Raw genomic sequence first — 16,752 nt, 5'->3', positions numbered from 1 at the left:
ACCCGCCAATTTTATTGTTCCATAAGATCTTTTTTTTTTTAATCACTTCTAAACATCCTTCCAATTGGCCTGATTCTTATCGTCCTGCTTTCTGTGATGACTAGTGACGCCATTTTATGTTTTTACCTTAGTCTATAAATGCAGGGCTGTGGAGTCGGAGTTGTGGAGTTTTGATGTTTTAGCCGGAGTCGGAGTCAAATGGTAAGGAAAAGTCGGAGTCAGAGTCGGTAGATTTTTACGTGACTTCCACAGCCCTGGCAGGGCTGTTGAGTCGGAGTCGGAGTCGTGGAGTTTTGGTGTTTTAGCCGGAGTCAGAGTCGGATGATAAGGAAGAGTCAGAGTCGGTAGATTTTTACGCGACTCCACAGCCCTGTATAAATGATACACTTGTCAAAATGTATCTGGTCCTCCAGTTGTTTTTACATAACTGGAGGCCCTGGACGTTCTTTCCTCGGATTTCCACTTGATACATCACACAGATCAATTATACTTGAATAGAGTGGCATTTAGAGCAAGTAGTTTATGTATGAACTAAGATCACCACACGAGCTCTTTTGGTAAACAATTAGTTGCAATGTGTTGTTATTGTTAAACATCAAATTATAATTATTTAAAATTTTTGAAAATTATTTCAGTCTGGTATTCAAAATGAGTATCATTTGTCTCTGGTGGAAATCGAACCTGCATTCTTCCACTGAATGCATATGTAATTCTCCAATCCAAAATCTCGGTTATTTTCCTTCACTTACAAGTTAATTACATTAACTAAAACGAAAATGTTTTAGGATATTAATTAAAGACAGACATATGCACAGTACAAATTAGTTTGTATTAATGTGGTAAGGCAAAGTAACACATGGGAGACCTGTTGCGGTGGTGGTAGTGACTCCTGGATGGACTTTTATGGGAAATGGTCTTATTCAGGTGTGTGAAAAACCTGCTTAATAGGTAATTTTTTGACCGATCCCCATACTTTCCATGTTATATATAACAGCCAGCAAAGTAAAAATGTAGGCTCTCATTTGCATCCTTTCAACATACCAAAATTTCTGTAGGAAATAAGTTTTAATATCTAGAAAAAATATTTTTTCAATAATAAATTTTAAAGAAAAGTAATATAATTTCATATATCCTGAGATGACAAACAAATTTTATAGCATAGAAAATGCATAATCCAACCATAGGGTGACCAGTTTCATCATCCCAGATGGGATAATGAAATTGAAACTATAGGAATGTACTGTACAGTACAATATACAATGTTGTACACTCAATAGATATGATATATATTAATTTAAAACCATTTTTTATTTCAATTCTGGTGTGTTTAATTAATCAATATATGATATGAAATTTCCATTTCCATTGTAATTTTTTGAATGTACTTACTCAACAGAAATTCCTAGATAATTTTATTGTTTATTTTAAGTAGAAAGTATTGATTTTCTCTGCCGAATCAATATACGTACGATTAACAAGTAAAGATGTATTTATTTCAATAACACAATCACAAAGAAGGATCAGACAAATGGAATGTCTTTTGGAGCAGTTTTCTTGTAAAAAAACAAAAAGTAAACGGAACACTAGTCGCCGGAGTGCCGAGCTAAAATGAAACGGAGTAATGCCGACGAAACTTAATGAAGTTAGTTCCCCCAAGTAAACGAATAATGGCCCGATCGGCATTTGTGTTTCTTTAATGAGTTGCTTAAATTAAGATTTAATTGTAATTTTCCATTCTTGTGCTATGTTGACTGCTGGTCTGCGTATCACTAAAACTTTTGTTTCGCTATTGTAAGTAAATTGTAGATCTCTGGAATCTCCATCTGAAATAAAAGTTATATGCATAATTTAATTAATTAAGATATTTATTTTAATTATTTCTTTCATAAATTATTTTAATAATCAAAAAGTTATATTTGTTTGGAAACAAGCTCAATTTTTTCCTAAATTTTCATGCTGAGTAGTATAAATCAAGAGTTTCTTTCCTGTTAATTCCAAATATTTGAAAGAACTGGAGGATAATAACTAATATTTTGCTACAGAAATTAGTTCTTAAAAATAGATTTAAATGCAATTCAATATAAATTCAAATGTATCAGAATATAATTTAAAATATTATTTGTTATATATTTATTAAATTGACAAATACAGGTAACCTTTGCTTAATTAATGTGGGATTTGATTAACGTGCGAAAATAATCGCAGCAATCCCTTCATATACACGTCATACGTTTTAATTAATGCAGCTTTAATAAATGTCTTTACTAAACATAGATATGTTTTTCTGGGAAAATAAGGTGTTGATGAATTTGCTATTTTCATTTTTTTTTTAAATAAAAATATTTGTTATTAACCAAAAATTTGTTCTAGCGGGTGGTGATTATTCAATTGAGTACCTCTGTCTTCGATTAATGAGATTTTAGTATCCATGGTACTACTGAAAGTTAATTAACCATGTTAATCAAGGGATACCAGTGACAAAGATAATAATATCAATTTAGAAAATTTATATTTTAGTTTCTATGGATTGAAATTTTATTACATAATTATAAATGGAAAATTTGATGAGAAAATATTGAATAAGTACTATTAATATATGGCAATTATTGTTACATTTGCAGATTAATAATAGTAAATCATTCAGACTGTACTCCCCAGTAATTAGGAATTTCAGACTTTACTCAGCCAGATTCCTTGTACAGCAAAGTGGAAAACTCATATTTAAATGACATCAAACAAGCCAATCTGAGCAAATAAATGTTTGGTGAAGTATTATTTTATAAATGGCAGTTTTTTTATCAATTTTTAAATGTTTTTAATAATGTTTATTTCTCATAAATTATTATTGAAAAATATTTTTACATTTCATCGAAAATTATATTTTAGAATTAAAATACAAAACTTACCTTTAGTATCTATATGAATACTTTTAGGAGATGACGTAACTCCAATTATTACAATTCTCTCAAGCCAGGCTTTAGTTTGGAATTTTCCTGGTCCTTCTGTTAATCTAATTAATAAGTAAATATTAATTTAACACAATTCATTCTTTAGATATTTATAATCAATTATTGTTAGAAATCAAATTATACAAAAATATATAAATTATACTGTCTGGATAAGGAGAAAATTATATTTAAATTAGTTATTTGTCTAAGAGCGTATTTTATGCTAAAGTGTATCAGGCAGTAGTATAATGAGTCATTACTCATTAGTATAACAGCTGTAACTACAGTAGAATCTTGTTTTAACGGATTGCTAGAAGCGCTGAAAATTATCGGTTGTTCCAAAAATATGTTATGTCGTGAACAATGGATTCCTTGCAATCCCAGGAAAATATCTGTTATTGGAAAAAAATTTTATTTTTTAAACCCCTACAGAAGAAAACACCTGTATTCAAAATTATTCGGTTTCTTGAGATTTCTTTCCTTTATTTTATACAAACACATATTATAAGATCGTATATTATGTCATAACAAAGCTGACAGAAACTGTACACATTATAAGCCAAAAAGCAGCAAAATATGTATAATCATTAGTACTTCAAAATTTGTTTAAAAAAAACTCGTCTATCTTGGTTTGCTTTGATGATACTGCATTGACAAGATTTTTCTGGGCTTCTTTCAGTGGTATCAGCAATATGAAATGTTACTGTTATGCGAGCATGATTCCAAGGTACAATATTCCTGAACACGTCTCTGCAATAAAGGTGAGGTACACCTTTGTTGCACACACACATGCATATCTGGAAGAAGCAGTTTCCTTCCACTAATAAATGTGCTACAGGAGGACACTGATGAATGACTGCAATGTTAGCAGCGAGAACTGTGATGATTATGTGCTTAGTTTACACAGTGTGCAATGTATTTTTTTGAATTCGCTATCCAGAAACATGTAATTATTAATTAAAAATTGAAAAAAATACGATGTTTACTGAAGATGGAGCTAGAAAAAATCCAGAGTTATGAATCTGCTAAAAACAGATAAAATTACATTAATTTGGCAAAATCTGGAGAAAAAAAATCCATTATTCTGCAATCTGTTATAACAAGATTCTACTGTAGTAAGACGCTATTGTTAGTTGAGAATTACAAATTCAAATAACTTAGATATTTTTTCAGACATATTAAGATCTAATAAGTTCAAATTTACCAGTTATAAGTTTCCAATAGATAACAGCATAATTATTTTATACAAATAAAACAAATCAAATGTTTAATGAAATTTTTTTCCACAGAGGTTAATAGTCTTTTCCTAAATCTAAAAATAAGTATCTTTTATAATACTGTAATAAAATTTACAAGTACTGTTATACAGGGTGTCCAATTTTAAATCAGCCCAATTGAATATGAAACATTATGTGATGTAAGTTTTATAGGCAATATTTAAAGAGGAAAGGCTATATCAATCCCAGAACTATATGCAAAGTTCAGGAAAGTATCGCAAAAGCACTGAAGCATATTTTATATAAGGTCAGTTTGAACATTAGTTACACATAAACAAAGCTGTATAGATGCATAATGACACCACTTTCCAACCTTCAGTAAGTTTCATTTGTATTGTTTCCAGTGAGTGCTGGAGGTTGATTTTACATGGAACACAGTGTACTAAACAAACAAACACATCATCATATGAATCTCCCTTCTTGCCATATAAAGTTTTTATATAGTTAATACAAGGGTTATTTTTTTCAACCTCCAATAATGCATGAAAAAAATTGGAAGAAGCATATGAGACAGGGACAAGGACATGTGACCTAGGGACAGGGACAAGGACATGTGACCTAGTGAGTAGTATATTCCCTCACCACTTAGAATTGTGCCAAGCTATTTTAGACATTTGCTACTCTGCAGTAAACACATAAACATGATGCTGCCAATCCAGTCTCCCACCAACTGGATAGAAATTGTAGAAATAGAAGTACAAGCAGTAATTCTATTTCTACAGGTCGAAGGGCTGAATGGAAGTGAAATTCATTGAAGGATGTATAATGTGTATGATGAGAACCTCATGAGCTACAGATGTGTGTGGCGTAAATGGTGCAGGAAATTCAAACAAGGATGTAACAATGTTCATGATGAGGGTGGTCAAGGGAGAAAGTATGTGATGGCTGACAATTTGGTGGACAAAGTGGATCAAGGTGCAAGAAAGGCATCAGTTCACGATTTCTGAGCTCAGTGAGGAGTTTCCTCAAATTTCAAGGTCCACACTGTATACTGCTGGCTGACAGTGTTAAAGGTTGGCTGAATGGCCTGATGCAGGCAACATTCTTTGACATGGGTATACAAAAGCTGGTGTCACGGTATGATGTCTGCCTGAATCGACAAGGCAATTATGTAGAAAAATAGGTACTACTTTCTACAAATAAAGTGGTTTAGTTCTCCATTCTTTTTTTTTTTATTCTGGGTCAGTGGAGGTTGAAAAAAAAGTAATCCCTATACAATCTGTTTTGTATTGGTTGATGACAAATAATCCAAAATGTCTATTAATATCTATTAAATTCATAGAAATCATTTGAATTCAAGAGAGACAAATAAGAATCCACTAAATAAATATGGTATGTCTTCAGTATGGCTCTCTCCTCTCTTTAAAATTCATTTATAAATTGAGAAGTATCTGGTAAAAAAAATCTCCACATCCTCCTCAATTTATGATAGAACTTTCTGACTGGCATGATGTAGAGTGTGTCTTAGCCATCTTCATTTTCAGATGAAATAATCTTAAACAATATAATGAGGTATTTCAAAAAAATATTACAGCAGTACTTCGAAATTCAATTTGTTCCAAAAGGCGAGTACTGAATGAATTTTTCCCATTAGTAATAATGTAAATCAGTTTAATCCATTCCAGACCTCCCCAAAAATGCATTCAGAAAACCAATTTAACTAGAATTCGACACAAATTTAACATGAAGTTTATAAGCCTAAATCATAAAAAACCAAAAAATATCCACAAACAATACAGAGTAACAGAATATGCCTCTTAATTTTATGGGTTGAACAGACAGTTTTTGCCTACTTTTAACAGTTGTCATTACTTAACACAGATGTGTATTTAAACTATAACAGTTGTGAACACATTATTACTAATATGAGATGTTTAAAAGCTCATTTTGAACTTTTTTACTTCAAGTTCTTTTTTTTTTGAGTAAAATAAAATAGAAATGTCTATAGATAAAATGCATATATAGTATATTATGGTTTTTTGAGTTTCAGAAAGGATATGACACCATACAAACCATAAAAAAAAAAATATTCATAATGTGAATGGGGACAATGCAACTAAACTTTGAACATGCCAAATGTGATTTTAAAAGTTTCATTCTGGAAATTTTGAACTAAAGGTTACATAACAGGAAGGCAGTGAAAAGCTGTAATGAAGAAAAATTGCAAAAAGAAATTGTTAAAAATTGACAAACAACTTATGAACTTGCAGCAAATCTTAATGTGTCACACAGACATGTACTGTTGAAACACTTCATCCACTTGAAATGGTTGCAAAATGAGTCTGCATGCATTACGTGAAAAAATCAAACTGGATTGAGTGTAAGTTTCGTCTTATAAAGTTAGACAACTCTAGGGTTTCATTTTATTTTTAAATTAGTTATCATTTTTATCATGAAAACCTTTTATGGATGACAAAATTAAAGCTAAAATAAAAATATTTGTTATTAACTTAAAATTTTTTCCAGCAAGTTGTGTTTGTTCAATAGAGTACCAAGTAATTTTTTCTCTGAACATGCATTTGAGTTTGCAGCAGTTTGAGTATCAAGGTACTACTGTATTAAAATTATATTAATAATAATGTCCAAAATACTTAGTGGATTATTAAAAAAACCCTATTCAAATTGCCATGCTATCTGCATAATTTTTCTAATATTTTTTCCATCCCATCTGTCTGTGTACCTTTATTTCAAATCAAAATCTTCTTTCCCATCTCAGTATAAACTGTATATGAAAGCAATAGCATTATTATAAGCTACATATAAGTTGCTACAAACGACAGAATTTATAGATTGAAATTAATGTTTTTAGTTGAACAACTGCCCAATCCTCATTTTTTTATTTTTTTTAATGGACAATATAAGATAGTAGCTTGTTCTTGAGAATTGATATCAGACCTAAAAGATTAATATCTGACCAATAATTACATATATTTAACATAAAAGTAGTGATTTATTACCAAGTTTCAACAAACATTGGAAAAATGATTATTAGTTATAAAATCACTCCACATAAATTTACAAAATACATTAACTTGTGGATTCATATTAAACAATTTCTATGAAATGACTAAATAAAATGTTTAGATTGTAGTTTATACAAACTGTCAGTGTTTATGTAAAATATGTAATTTACAGGCACTTTACATATATACTAAGATCGAAAGCAAGTGATGAGGGATTTCAATTCAAAATAAATTTCATAAAAATGAAGGTAGCTTACATTATAATTTTAAGAGAGTCTGTAAATTATGTTCAATAAAATTACTCTGAGAAAGATGACAAATAATTCCTAAGACAAAAAGCAAATGGAAATAGAAACAATTCATTCAGATACATGTGGTTTTATGAAGTTTTGCTCAATAAGAGAAGCCAAATATTTTGTTACTTTCACAGATGACAAATCCAGATGGCAGAGATGCATTTCTGAAAAGTAAGAAATGAAGTTTTAGAAGATTTTAGGAAATAGAAGAATTTAGTCAAAAATCAAACTGGACAGAGAATAAAAAGTTTTCAATCTGATAACAATAGCAAATTTATTTCTTATAAATTTTCAAGCTTCCACAATTTTCAAGATTAAAAGCTAAATTCGAAATTAAACAGAAAACAGAAATTAAAAAATAACTATATTCTGTCCCCCTTCATTTTCTGTTTAGTTCTATTTCCAAAATACCAGAATATTGTAAGCAGAATTAAGTCGACTGTGGTATATAGTTTCAAATTAAGATAAACAATATAGAAATGTCAATTTTATTATAGAAGAAAGAATACCTCCTGACGACTTTTAAAAACAATTCTAATTATTTACTTTGCCACACTTTTTTCAATTAGTCTGTCATTATCCATTAATACAAGACGCAAAATATCACTACTATGTCATAACCATTCTTTTCTACTGGTCAAAACTTGACAGAAAAAAGTAGAAAATACTTCAACTGTATTTTGGTAAATGGCAACTTCTGAACAGGAAGTAACATCAGTTTACTATTTCTGTTTCTGGTGATGTGGAAACTAGTGATGCACCAACAAGCATTTTGACTGATGATCTGATTACCAATTAATCAGCATTTAAAAATCAGCTAATTAATTAAATAATTAACTAAATTATATGTATATATATATATATATCTGCTGGAAAATTCTCNAAAAAAAAAAAAAAAAAAAAAAAAAAAAAAAAAAAAAAAAAAAAAAAAAAAAAAAAAAAAAAAAAAAAAAAAAAAAAAAAAAAAAAAAAAAAAAAAAAAAAAAAAAAAAAAAAAAAAAAAAAAAAAAAAAAAAAAAAAAAAAAAAAAAAAAAAAAAAAAAAAAAAAAAAAAAAAAAAAAAAAAAAAAAAAAAAAAAAAAAAAAAAAAAAAAAAAAAAAAAAAAAAAAAAAAAAAAAAAAAAAAAAAAAAAAAAAAAAAAAAAAAAAAAAAAAAAAAAAAAAAAAAAAAAAAAAAAAAAAAAAAAAAAAAAAAAAAAAAAAAAAAAAAAAAAAAAAAAAAAAAAAAAAAAAAAAAAAAAAAAAAAAAAAAAAAAAAAAAAAAAAAAAAAAAAAAAAAAAAAAAAAAAAAAAAAAAAAAAAAAAAAAAAAAAAAAAAAAAAAAAAAAAAAAAAAAAAAAAAAAAAAAAAAAAAAAAAAAAAAAAAAAAAAAAAAAAAAAAAAAAAAAAAAAAAAAAAAAAAAAAAAAAAAAAAAAAAAAAAAAAAAAAAAAAAAAAAAAAAAAAAAAAAAAAAAAAAAAAAAAAAAAAAAAAAAAAAAAAAAAAAAAAAAAAAAAAAAAAAAAAAAAAAAAAAAAAAAAAAAAAAAAAAAAAAAAAAAAAAAAAAAAAAAAAAAAAAAAAAAAAAAAAAAAAAAAAAAAAAAAAAAAAAAAAAAAAAAAAAAAAAAAAAAAAAAAAAAAAAAAAAAAAAAAAAAAAAAAAAAAAAAAAAAAAAAAAAAAAAAAAAAAAAAAAAAAAAAAAAAAAAAAAAAAAAAAAAAAAAAAAAAAAAAAAAAAAAAAAAAAAAAAAAAAAAAAAAAAAAAAAAAAAAAAAAAAAAAAAAAAAAAAAAAAAAAAAAAAAAAAAAAAAAAAAAAAAAAAAAAAAAAAAAAAAAAAAAAAAAAAAAAAAAAAAAAAAAAAAAAAAAAAAAAAAAAAAAAAAAAAAAAAAAAAAAAAAAAAAAAAAAAAAAAAAAAAAAAAAAAAAAAAAAAAAAAAAAAAAAAAAAAAAAAAAAAAAAAAAAAAAAAAAAAAAAAAAAAAAAAAAAAAAAAAAAAAAAAAAAAAAAAAAAAAAAAAAAAAAAAAAAAAAAAAAAAAAAAAAAAAAAAAAAAAAAAAAAAAAAAAAAAAAAAAAAAAAAAAAAAAAAAAAAAAAAAAAAAAAAAAAAAAAAAAAAAAAAAAAAAAAAAAAAAAAAAAAAAAAAAAAAAAAAAAAAAAAAAAAAAAAAAAAAAAAAAAAAAAAAAAAAAAAAAAAAAAAAAAAAAAAAAAAAAAAAAAAAAAAAAAAAAAAAAAAAAAAAAAAAAAAAAAAAAAAAAAAAAAAAAAAAAAAAAAAAAAAAAAAAAAAAAAAAAAAAAAAAAAAAAAAAAAAAAAAAAAAAAAAAAAAAAAAAAAAAAAAAAAAAAAAAAAAAAAAAAAAAAAAAAAAAAAAAAAAAAAAAAAAAAAAAAAAAAAAAAAAAAAAAAAAAAAAAAAAAAAAAAAAAAAAAAAAAAAAAAAAAAAAAAAAAAAAAAAAAAAAAAAAAAAAAAAAAAAAAAAAAAAAAAAAAAAAAAAAAAAAAAAAAAAAAAAAAAAAAAAAAAAAAAAAAAAAAAAAAAAAAAAAAAAAAAAAAAAAAAAAAAAAAAAAAAAAAAAAAAAAAAAAAAAAAAAAAAAAAAAAAAAAAAAAAAAAAAAAAAAAAAAAAAAAAAAAAAAAAAAAAAAAAAAAAAAAAAAAAAAAAAAAAAAAAAAAAAAAAAAAAAAAAAAAAAAAAAAAAAAAAAAAAAAAAAAAAAAAAAAAAAAAAAAAAAAAAAAAAAAAAAAAAAAAAAAAAAAAAAAAAAAAAAAAAAAAAAAAAAAAAAAAAAAAAAAAAAAAAAAAAAAAAAAAAAAAAAAAAAAAAAAAAAAAAAAAAAAAAAAAAAAAAAAAAAAAAAAAAAAAAAAAAAAAAAAAAAAAAAAAAAAAAAAAAAAAAAAAAAAAAAAAAAAAAAAAAAAAAAAAAAAAAAAAAAAAAAAAAAAAAAAAAAAAAAAAAAAAAAAAAAAAAAAAAAAAAAAAAAAAAAAAAAAAAAAAAAAAAAAAAAAAAAAAAAAAAAAAAAAAAAAAAAAAAAAAAAAAAAAAAAAAAAAAAAAAAAAAAAAAAAAAAAAAAAAAAAAAAAAAAAAAAAAAAAAAAAAAAAAAAAAAAAAAAAAAAAAAAAAAAAAAAAAAAAAAAAAAAAAAAAAAAAAAAAAAAAAAAAAAAAAAAAAAAAAAAAAAAAAAAAAAAAAAAAAAAAAAAAAAAAAAAAAAAAAAAAAAAAAAAAAAAAAAAAAAAAAAAAAAAAAAAAAAAAAAAAAAAAAAAAAAAAAAAAAAAAAAAAAAAAAAAAAAAAAAAAAAAAAAAAAAAAAAAAAAAAAAAAAAAAAAAAAAAAAAAAAAAAAAAAAAAAAAAAAAAAAAAAAAAAAAAAAAAAAAAAAAAAAAAAAAAAAAAAAAAAAAAAAAAAAAAAAAAAAAAAAAAAAAAAAAAAAAAAAAAAAAAAAAAAAAAAAAAAAAAAAAAAAAAAAAAAAAAAAAAAAAAAAAAAAAAAAAAAAAAAAAAAAAAAAAAAAAAAAAAAAAAAAAAAAAAAAAAAAAAAAAAAAAAAAAAAAAAAAAAAAAAAAAAAAAAAAAAAAAAAAAAAAAAAAAAAAAAAAAAAAAAAAAAAAAAAAAAAAAAAAAAAAAAAAAAAAAAAAAAAAAAAAAAAAAAAAAAAAAAAAAAAAAAAAAAAAAAAAAAAAAAAAAAAAAAAAAAAAAAAAAAAAAAAAAAAAAAAAAAAAAAAAAAAAAAAAAAAAAAAAAAAAAAAAAAAAAAAAAAAAAAAAAAAAAAAAAAAAAAAAAAAAAAAAAAAAAAAAAAAAAAAAAAAAAAAAAAAAAAAAAAAAAAAAAAAAAAAAAAAAAAAAAAAAAAAAAAAAAAAAAAAAAAAAAAAAAAAAAAAAAAAAAAAAAAAAAAAAAAAAAAAAAAAAAAAAAAAAAAAAAAAAAAAAAAAAAAAAAAAAAAAAAAAAAAAAAAAAAAAAAAAAAAAAAAAAAAAAAAAAAAAAAAAAAAAAAAAAAAAAAAAAAAAAAAAAAAAAAAAAAAAAAAAAAAAAAAAAAAAAAAAAAAAAAAAAAAAAAAAAAAAAAAAAAAAAAAAAAAAAAAAAAAAAAAAAAAAAAAAAAAAAAAAAAAAAAAAAAAAAAAAAAAAAAAAAAAAAAAAAAAAAAAAAAAAAAAAAAAAAAAAAAAAAAAAAAAAAAAAAAAAAAAAAAAAAAAAAAAAAAAAAAAAAAAAAAAAAAAAAAAAAAAAAAAAAAAAAAAAAAAAAAAAAAAAAAAAAAAAAAAAAAAAAAAAAAAAAAAAAAAAAAAAAAAAAAAAAAAAAAAAAAAAAAAAAAAAAAAAAAAAAAAAAAAAAAAAAAAAAAAAAAAAAAAAAAAAAAAAAAAAAAAAAAAAAAAAAAAAAAAAAAAAAAAAAAAAAAAAAAAAAAAAAAAAAAAAAAAAAAAAAAAAAAAAAAAAAAAAAAAAAAAAAAAAAAAAAAAAAAAAAAAAAAAAAAAAAAAAAAAAAAAAAAAAAAAAAAAAAAAAAAAAAAAAAAAAAAAAAAAAAAAAAAAAAAAAAAAAAAAAAAAAAAAAAAAAAAAAAAAAAAAAAAAAAAAAAAAAAAAAAAAAAAAAAAAAAAAAAAAAAAAAAAAAAAAAAAAAAAAAAAAAAAAAAAAAAAAAAAAAAAAAAAAAAAAAAAAAAAAAAAAAAAAAAAAAAAAAAAAAAAAAAAAAAAAAAAAAAAAAAAAAAAAAAAAAAAAAAAAAAAAAAAAAAAAAAAAAAAAAAAAAAAAAAAAAAAAAAAAAAAAAAAAAAAAAAAAAAAAAAAAAAAAAAAAAAAAAAAAAAAAAAAAAAAAAAAAAAAAAAAAAAAAAAAAAAAAAAAAAAAAAAAAAAAAAAAAAAAAAAAAAAAAAAAAAAAAAAAAAAAAAAAAAAAAAAAAAAAAAAAAAAAAAAAAAAAAAAAAAAAAAAAAAAAAAAAAAAAAAAAAAAAAAAAAAAAAAAAAAAAAAAAAAAAAAAAAAAAAAAAAAAAAAAAAAAAAAAAAAAAAAAAAAAAAAAAAAAAAAAAAAAAAAAAAAAAAAAAAAAAAAAAAAAAAAAAAAAAAAAAAAAAAAAAAAAAAAAAAAAAAAAAAAAAAAAAAAAAAAAAAAAAAAAAAAAAAAAAAAAAAAAAAAAAAAAAAAAAAAAAAAAAAAAAAAAAAAAAAAAAAAAAAAAAAAAAAAAAAAAAAAAAAAAAAAAAAAAAAAAAAAAAAAAAAAAAAAAAAAAAAAAAAAAAAAAAAAAAAAAAAAAAAAAAAAAAAAAAAAAAAAAAAAAAAAAAAAAAAAAAAAAAAAAAAAAAAAAAAAAAAAAAAAAAAAAAAAAAAAAAAAAAAAAAAAAAAAAAAAAAAAAAAAAAAAAAAAAAAAAAAAAAAAAAAAAAAAAAAAAAAAAAAAAAAAAAAAAAAAAAAAAAAAAAAAAAAAAAAAAAAAAAAAAAAAAAAAAAAAAAAAAAAAAAAAAAAAAAAAAAAAAAAAAAAAAAAAAAAAAAAAAAAAAAAAAAAAAAAAAAAAAAAAAAAAAAAAAAAAAAAAAAAAAAAAAAAAAAAAAAAAAAAAAAAAAAAAAAAAAAAAAAAAAAAAAAAAAAAAAAAAAAAAAAAAAAAAAAAAAAAAAAAAAAAAAAAAAAAAAAAAAAAAAAAAAAAAAAAAAAAAAAAAAAAAAAAAAAAAAAAAAAAAAAAAAAAAAAAAAAAAAAAAAAAAAAAAAAAAAAAAAAAAAAAAAAAAAAAAAAAAAAAAAAAAAAAAAAAAAAAAAAAAAAAAAAAAAAAAAAAAAAAAAAAAAAAAAAAAAAAAAAAAAAAAAAAAAAAAAAAAAAAAAAAAAAAAAAAAAAAAAAAAAAAAAAAAAAAAAAAAAAAAAAAAAAAAAAAAAAAAAAAAAAAAAAAAAAAAAAAAAAAAAAAAAAAAAAAAAAAAAAAAAAAAAAAAAAAAAAAAAAAAAAAAAAAAAAAAAAAAAAAAAAAAAAAAAAAAAAAAAAAAAAAAAAAAAAAAAAAAAAAAAAAAAAAAAAAAAAAAAAAAAAAAAAAAAAAAAAAAAAAAAAAAAAAAAAAAAAAAAAAAAAAAAAAAAAAAAAAAAAAAAAAAAAAAAAAAAAAAAAAAAAAAAAAAAAAAAAAAAAAAAAAAAAAAAAAAAAAAAAAAAAAAAAAAAAAAAAAAAAAAAAAAAAAAAAAAAAAAAAAAAAAAAAAAAAAAAAAAAAAAAAAAAAAAAAAAAAAAAAAAAAAAAAAAAAAAAAAAAAAAAAAAAAAAAAAAAAAAAAAAAAAAAAAAAAAAAAAAAAAAAAAAAAAAAAAAAAAATGTTAATTTGTCAAATTTAATGTTATGTGTTCATACATGTTTTAGTCTATCTTAAATATTAATATTAAAAGACAATTTTTGCACAATTTTTAATTATAAAATTTTGTGTTCCATTTATTTATGTAAATTATAAATGCATAAGTATGAAATATGAGTAATATCGACTTTGCCAAGCAAAATTGATATTGCCTATGACATTCATGATGTTAATTTTTCTCAAAATTGCACCAAACAAACATAGATTTAAGGAAAGTATAGCACTACGACAAATTGACACCTTTTGCTGATTGGTTCGTGTTTGGGAATAACCATATTATATATGAATCAATGTAAATTTTGAGCTTTTTTTAAGTCTTCAAGCAGACCATGTTATATTGAATCAGCGTTAAACAAGGTTTTACTATATATATATATATATATATGCATTTTAACTGTATATTTGTAACTACTTAAGATCAGCTTTACATCACTAACCTGATACCATCGTAATGTCAATTCTGCAGAAGGATTTCTGTAAAATCCACCAACGTCAGCTCCACAGAAAGACATACCGGTTATACTCAAAGATAAAAGCATAGGAACTGTAATACGTAGATGACCCCAATCTGCATCATTATCACCTGTCCATACAGCACCTTTAAGGGAAAAAAATACAATGTTAAAAATTTTTAAATTACCATTTGAATTATTTTTAATTAATAAATTCTGTTTTGAATTAAAATCACTAACCAAATCTTTGCGATCCAGCAAAAAATGACCTTGATAATATGAATGGTCTTTGTTGTCCTTTGGACCTCATTAGATGTCCTTTATATGTACCCATCACCATTAACATACCATAAATATTATGGACATCACGATGTTCCCAGCCACCGAAGTGTTTACAATCTTTTGGCATGGTAATCTCTGGCTCACTAAATACAGATGGCTCATTCATGTCATTCCAAGTATATAATGATAGAGTAGAGCCTTTATATTGTTCTAATAAATATTTTTCGGCCCACCAGTCTCTAACAATTGGATTTAAAAAATCTAAATATCCAGAAGAACCTGGCCAACACCAACCTTCATAGTCATTACCATCTTTATTTTTTACATAATAACCATAATCACTCGCTTCTTTATGCACATAGTAACCACTGTCTCGTTTAATATGAGGATCAACTAATGTCACCATTTTCCTTCCTTTAGCAGTGATATTATTAAGCATTATTTCAGGTGTGGGAAAATTATATGGATCCCATGTGAAATACCTAATATTAAAAATTTAAATTAAGATGATTACTATTTAAGAATAACTCCAATAAACAGTGTTATCAAGACATGTATTGTCAGATTAAAATTGTATATTATTGTATTTATTATAATTTACATATAGTTCTTAACACATTTTAATTCAATACAGTGAATGCTGCTTATTGTGATTACAGATAATGTTATGTCCTTGGCTTTGTTCTTCATCCTGAAGGGAATGCAAATCTCAATAGAAAAAGAGAGAAATTGCACTCCAAAAGCTAATAAAAATATGCCAAATTTGCAAAATAAAAGATCCTGCAGTAACAACAGTTCTAATTTTCTGTTAATTTTCTTTTATGATCTGGTTTGTTAGTTAAATTTAAATTTTTGACAATATCTGATACATTTTCTTCTTTTTCAAGACAATGCAAAATGAGTATCTTTGATTCTGGAGAAATAAATTGTCTTTTAAACAATTTTTTTTTTACTTTTATTCAACATAATTTAAGATCAGAATTTAATTCATAATAATTATTATTCCAGTNTGTATATGTATATATATATATATATATAATTAGGAAAATTCTCTAAGCCTGCAAATACATGTTCCAGAGAAGAAACATAAAATTATTAATCAGGCAATAGAAAGTGAGAAATTAAGTCATGTGACTTCTTGCCATTTGTTTTTTAATCTCTCTCCTCCTAATACTCTTTCTGTCATTAGCAAAATACATTAATCTGTTTACAGAATGATCAGCAAATACTTATATAACAATATGTATAACTATTTTATACATATCAGATTCAAATTAAAATGCAAGGATTGAAGAAAATTTGATTAACAAAGAAAACAATAGAACATCAGCACTCACCTCTTTATTGACAATAGTGTAATCTGTTACAAAAGTATAAATTTATTAAAATGTTACTTAAATTCTACAAAGTTTATAAAATTATCGAAGTGGAAAAAAATTACAAAATTAAAATTTATTAGAACGAAAATTGAAAAACCTTAAATAGTACAATTTAAACTGCATTTATTTATTTATTTTTTATTTTTTGCACTTAATTTTTAGACTAGTTCACTGACACCTCTCCTTAGACAGAATGTAAAGGATGATTGTGAAGGGATTGGGAATATAACATTTTAAAAATTCCAATTTATATTATACTAAGGCCAAGCTCCTTGTATATTAACAATATAATTTTTAAATTTTAACATTTTGGTATTCTTTACAGATCATCAAAAATAAACAACTTGCAAGTTATTGTAATTAACAACATAATAGCAAAAACTGGCAAGGGGAGGTTGTCCCTTGTAGTTTCTATGAGGGGGCATTTCTCTGAAAAAATGTAGAATTCCCAAACTTTATTCCTGAATATCTATTTATTAATAAATAATCCATAATTAAAGATTACACATTAATTTATTAGGAAATTTTTGTACTCCTACTTAAACATGAAATTTGCCAAATAGAAAATGTTTCATTTATCAAATTGTTGATAGAACTATCTGATAAATTCTTTGTCAGAGATTTAAATTTAACAAAAAGTAATGATTACTATTAATACATGATAATTAATAATTTGTTTTGCCAAGTAGCCAATTTCCAATTGTCTACTAATTAATCAGTGCATCATTAGTGGAAACCAGCCTTAATCATCTCATATACTCCAGATGAAGTGTGGCAGAGAGAATCAATTATACTTAGCTCAATCTGGCAAGATGTATGCTCAACTGACTCCATATTTCTCAAGAAATTTTGTGTGCAA

At 19.9% G+C, this 16,752-nt stretch overlaps 1 protein-coding gene across 1 annotated transcript in view; it reads right to left on the bottom strand.

Moving 5' to 3' along the window:
- Positions 1–1,710: 1,710 nt before the first annotated feature.
- Positions 1,711–16,752, bottom strand: part of LOC111623776 (neutral alpha-glucosidase AB-like) — a 62,431-nt gene continuing 47,389 nt past the window's right edge. The window contains exons 18-19 of the mRNA XM_023366479.1: positions 2,907–3,010; positions 1,711–1,823 (exon numbers count right to left, since the gene is read on the bottom strand). Of these exons, the coding sequence (XP_023222247.1) occupies positions 1,711–1,823; positions 2,907–3,010 (217 nt within the window). The remainder of the gene's footprint in view (positions 1,824–2,906; positions 3,011–16,752) is intronic.

This window comes from Centruroides sculpturatus, unplaced genomic scaffold (assembly GCF_000671375.1).
Source record: "Centruroides sculpturatus isolate CEXI.00-Female unplaced genomic scaffold, Cexi_2.0 scaffold120, whole genome shotgun sequence".
Lineage (NCBI taxonomy): Eukaryota > Metazoa > Arthropoda > Arachnida > Scorpiones > Buthidae > Centruroides > Centruroides sculpturatus.
This window is presented reverse-complemented; position numbering and strand designations above follow the sequence as displayed.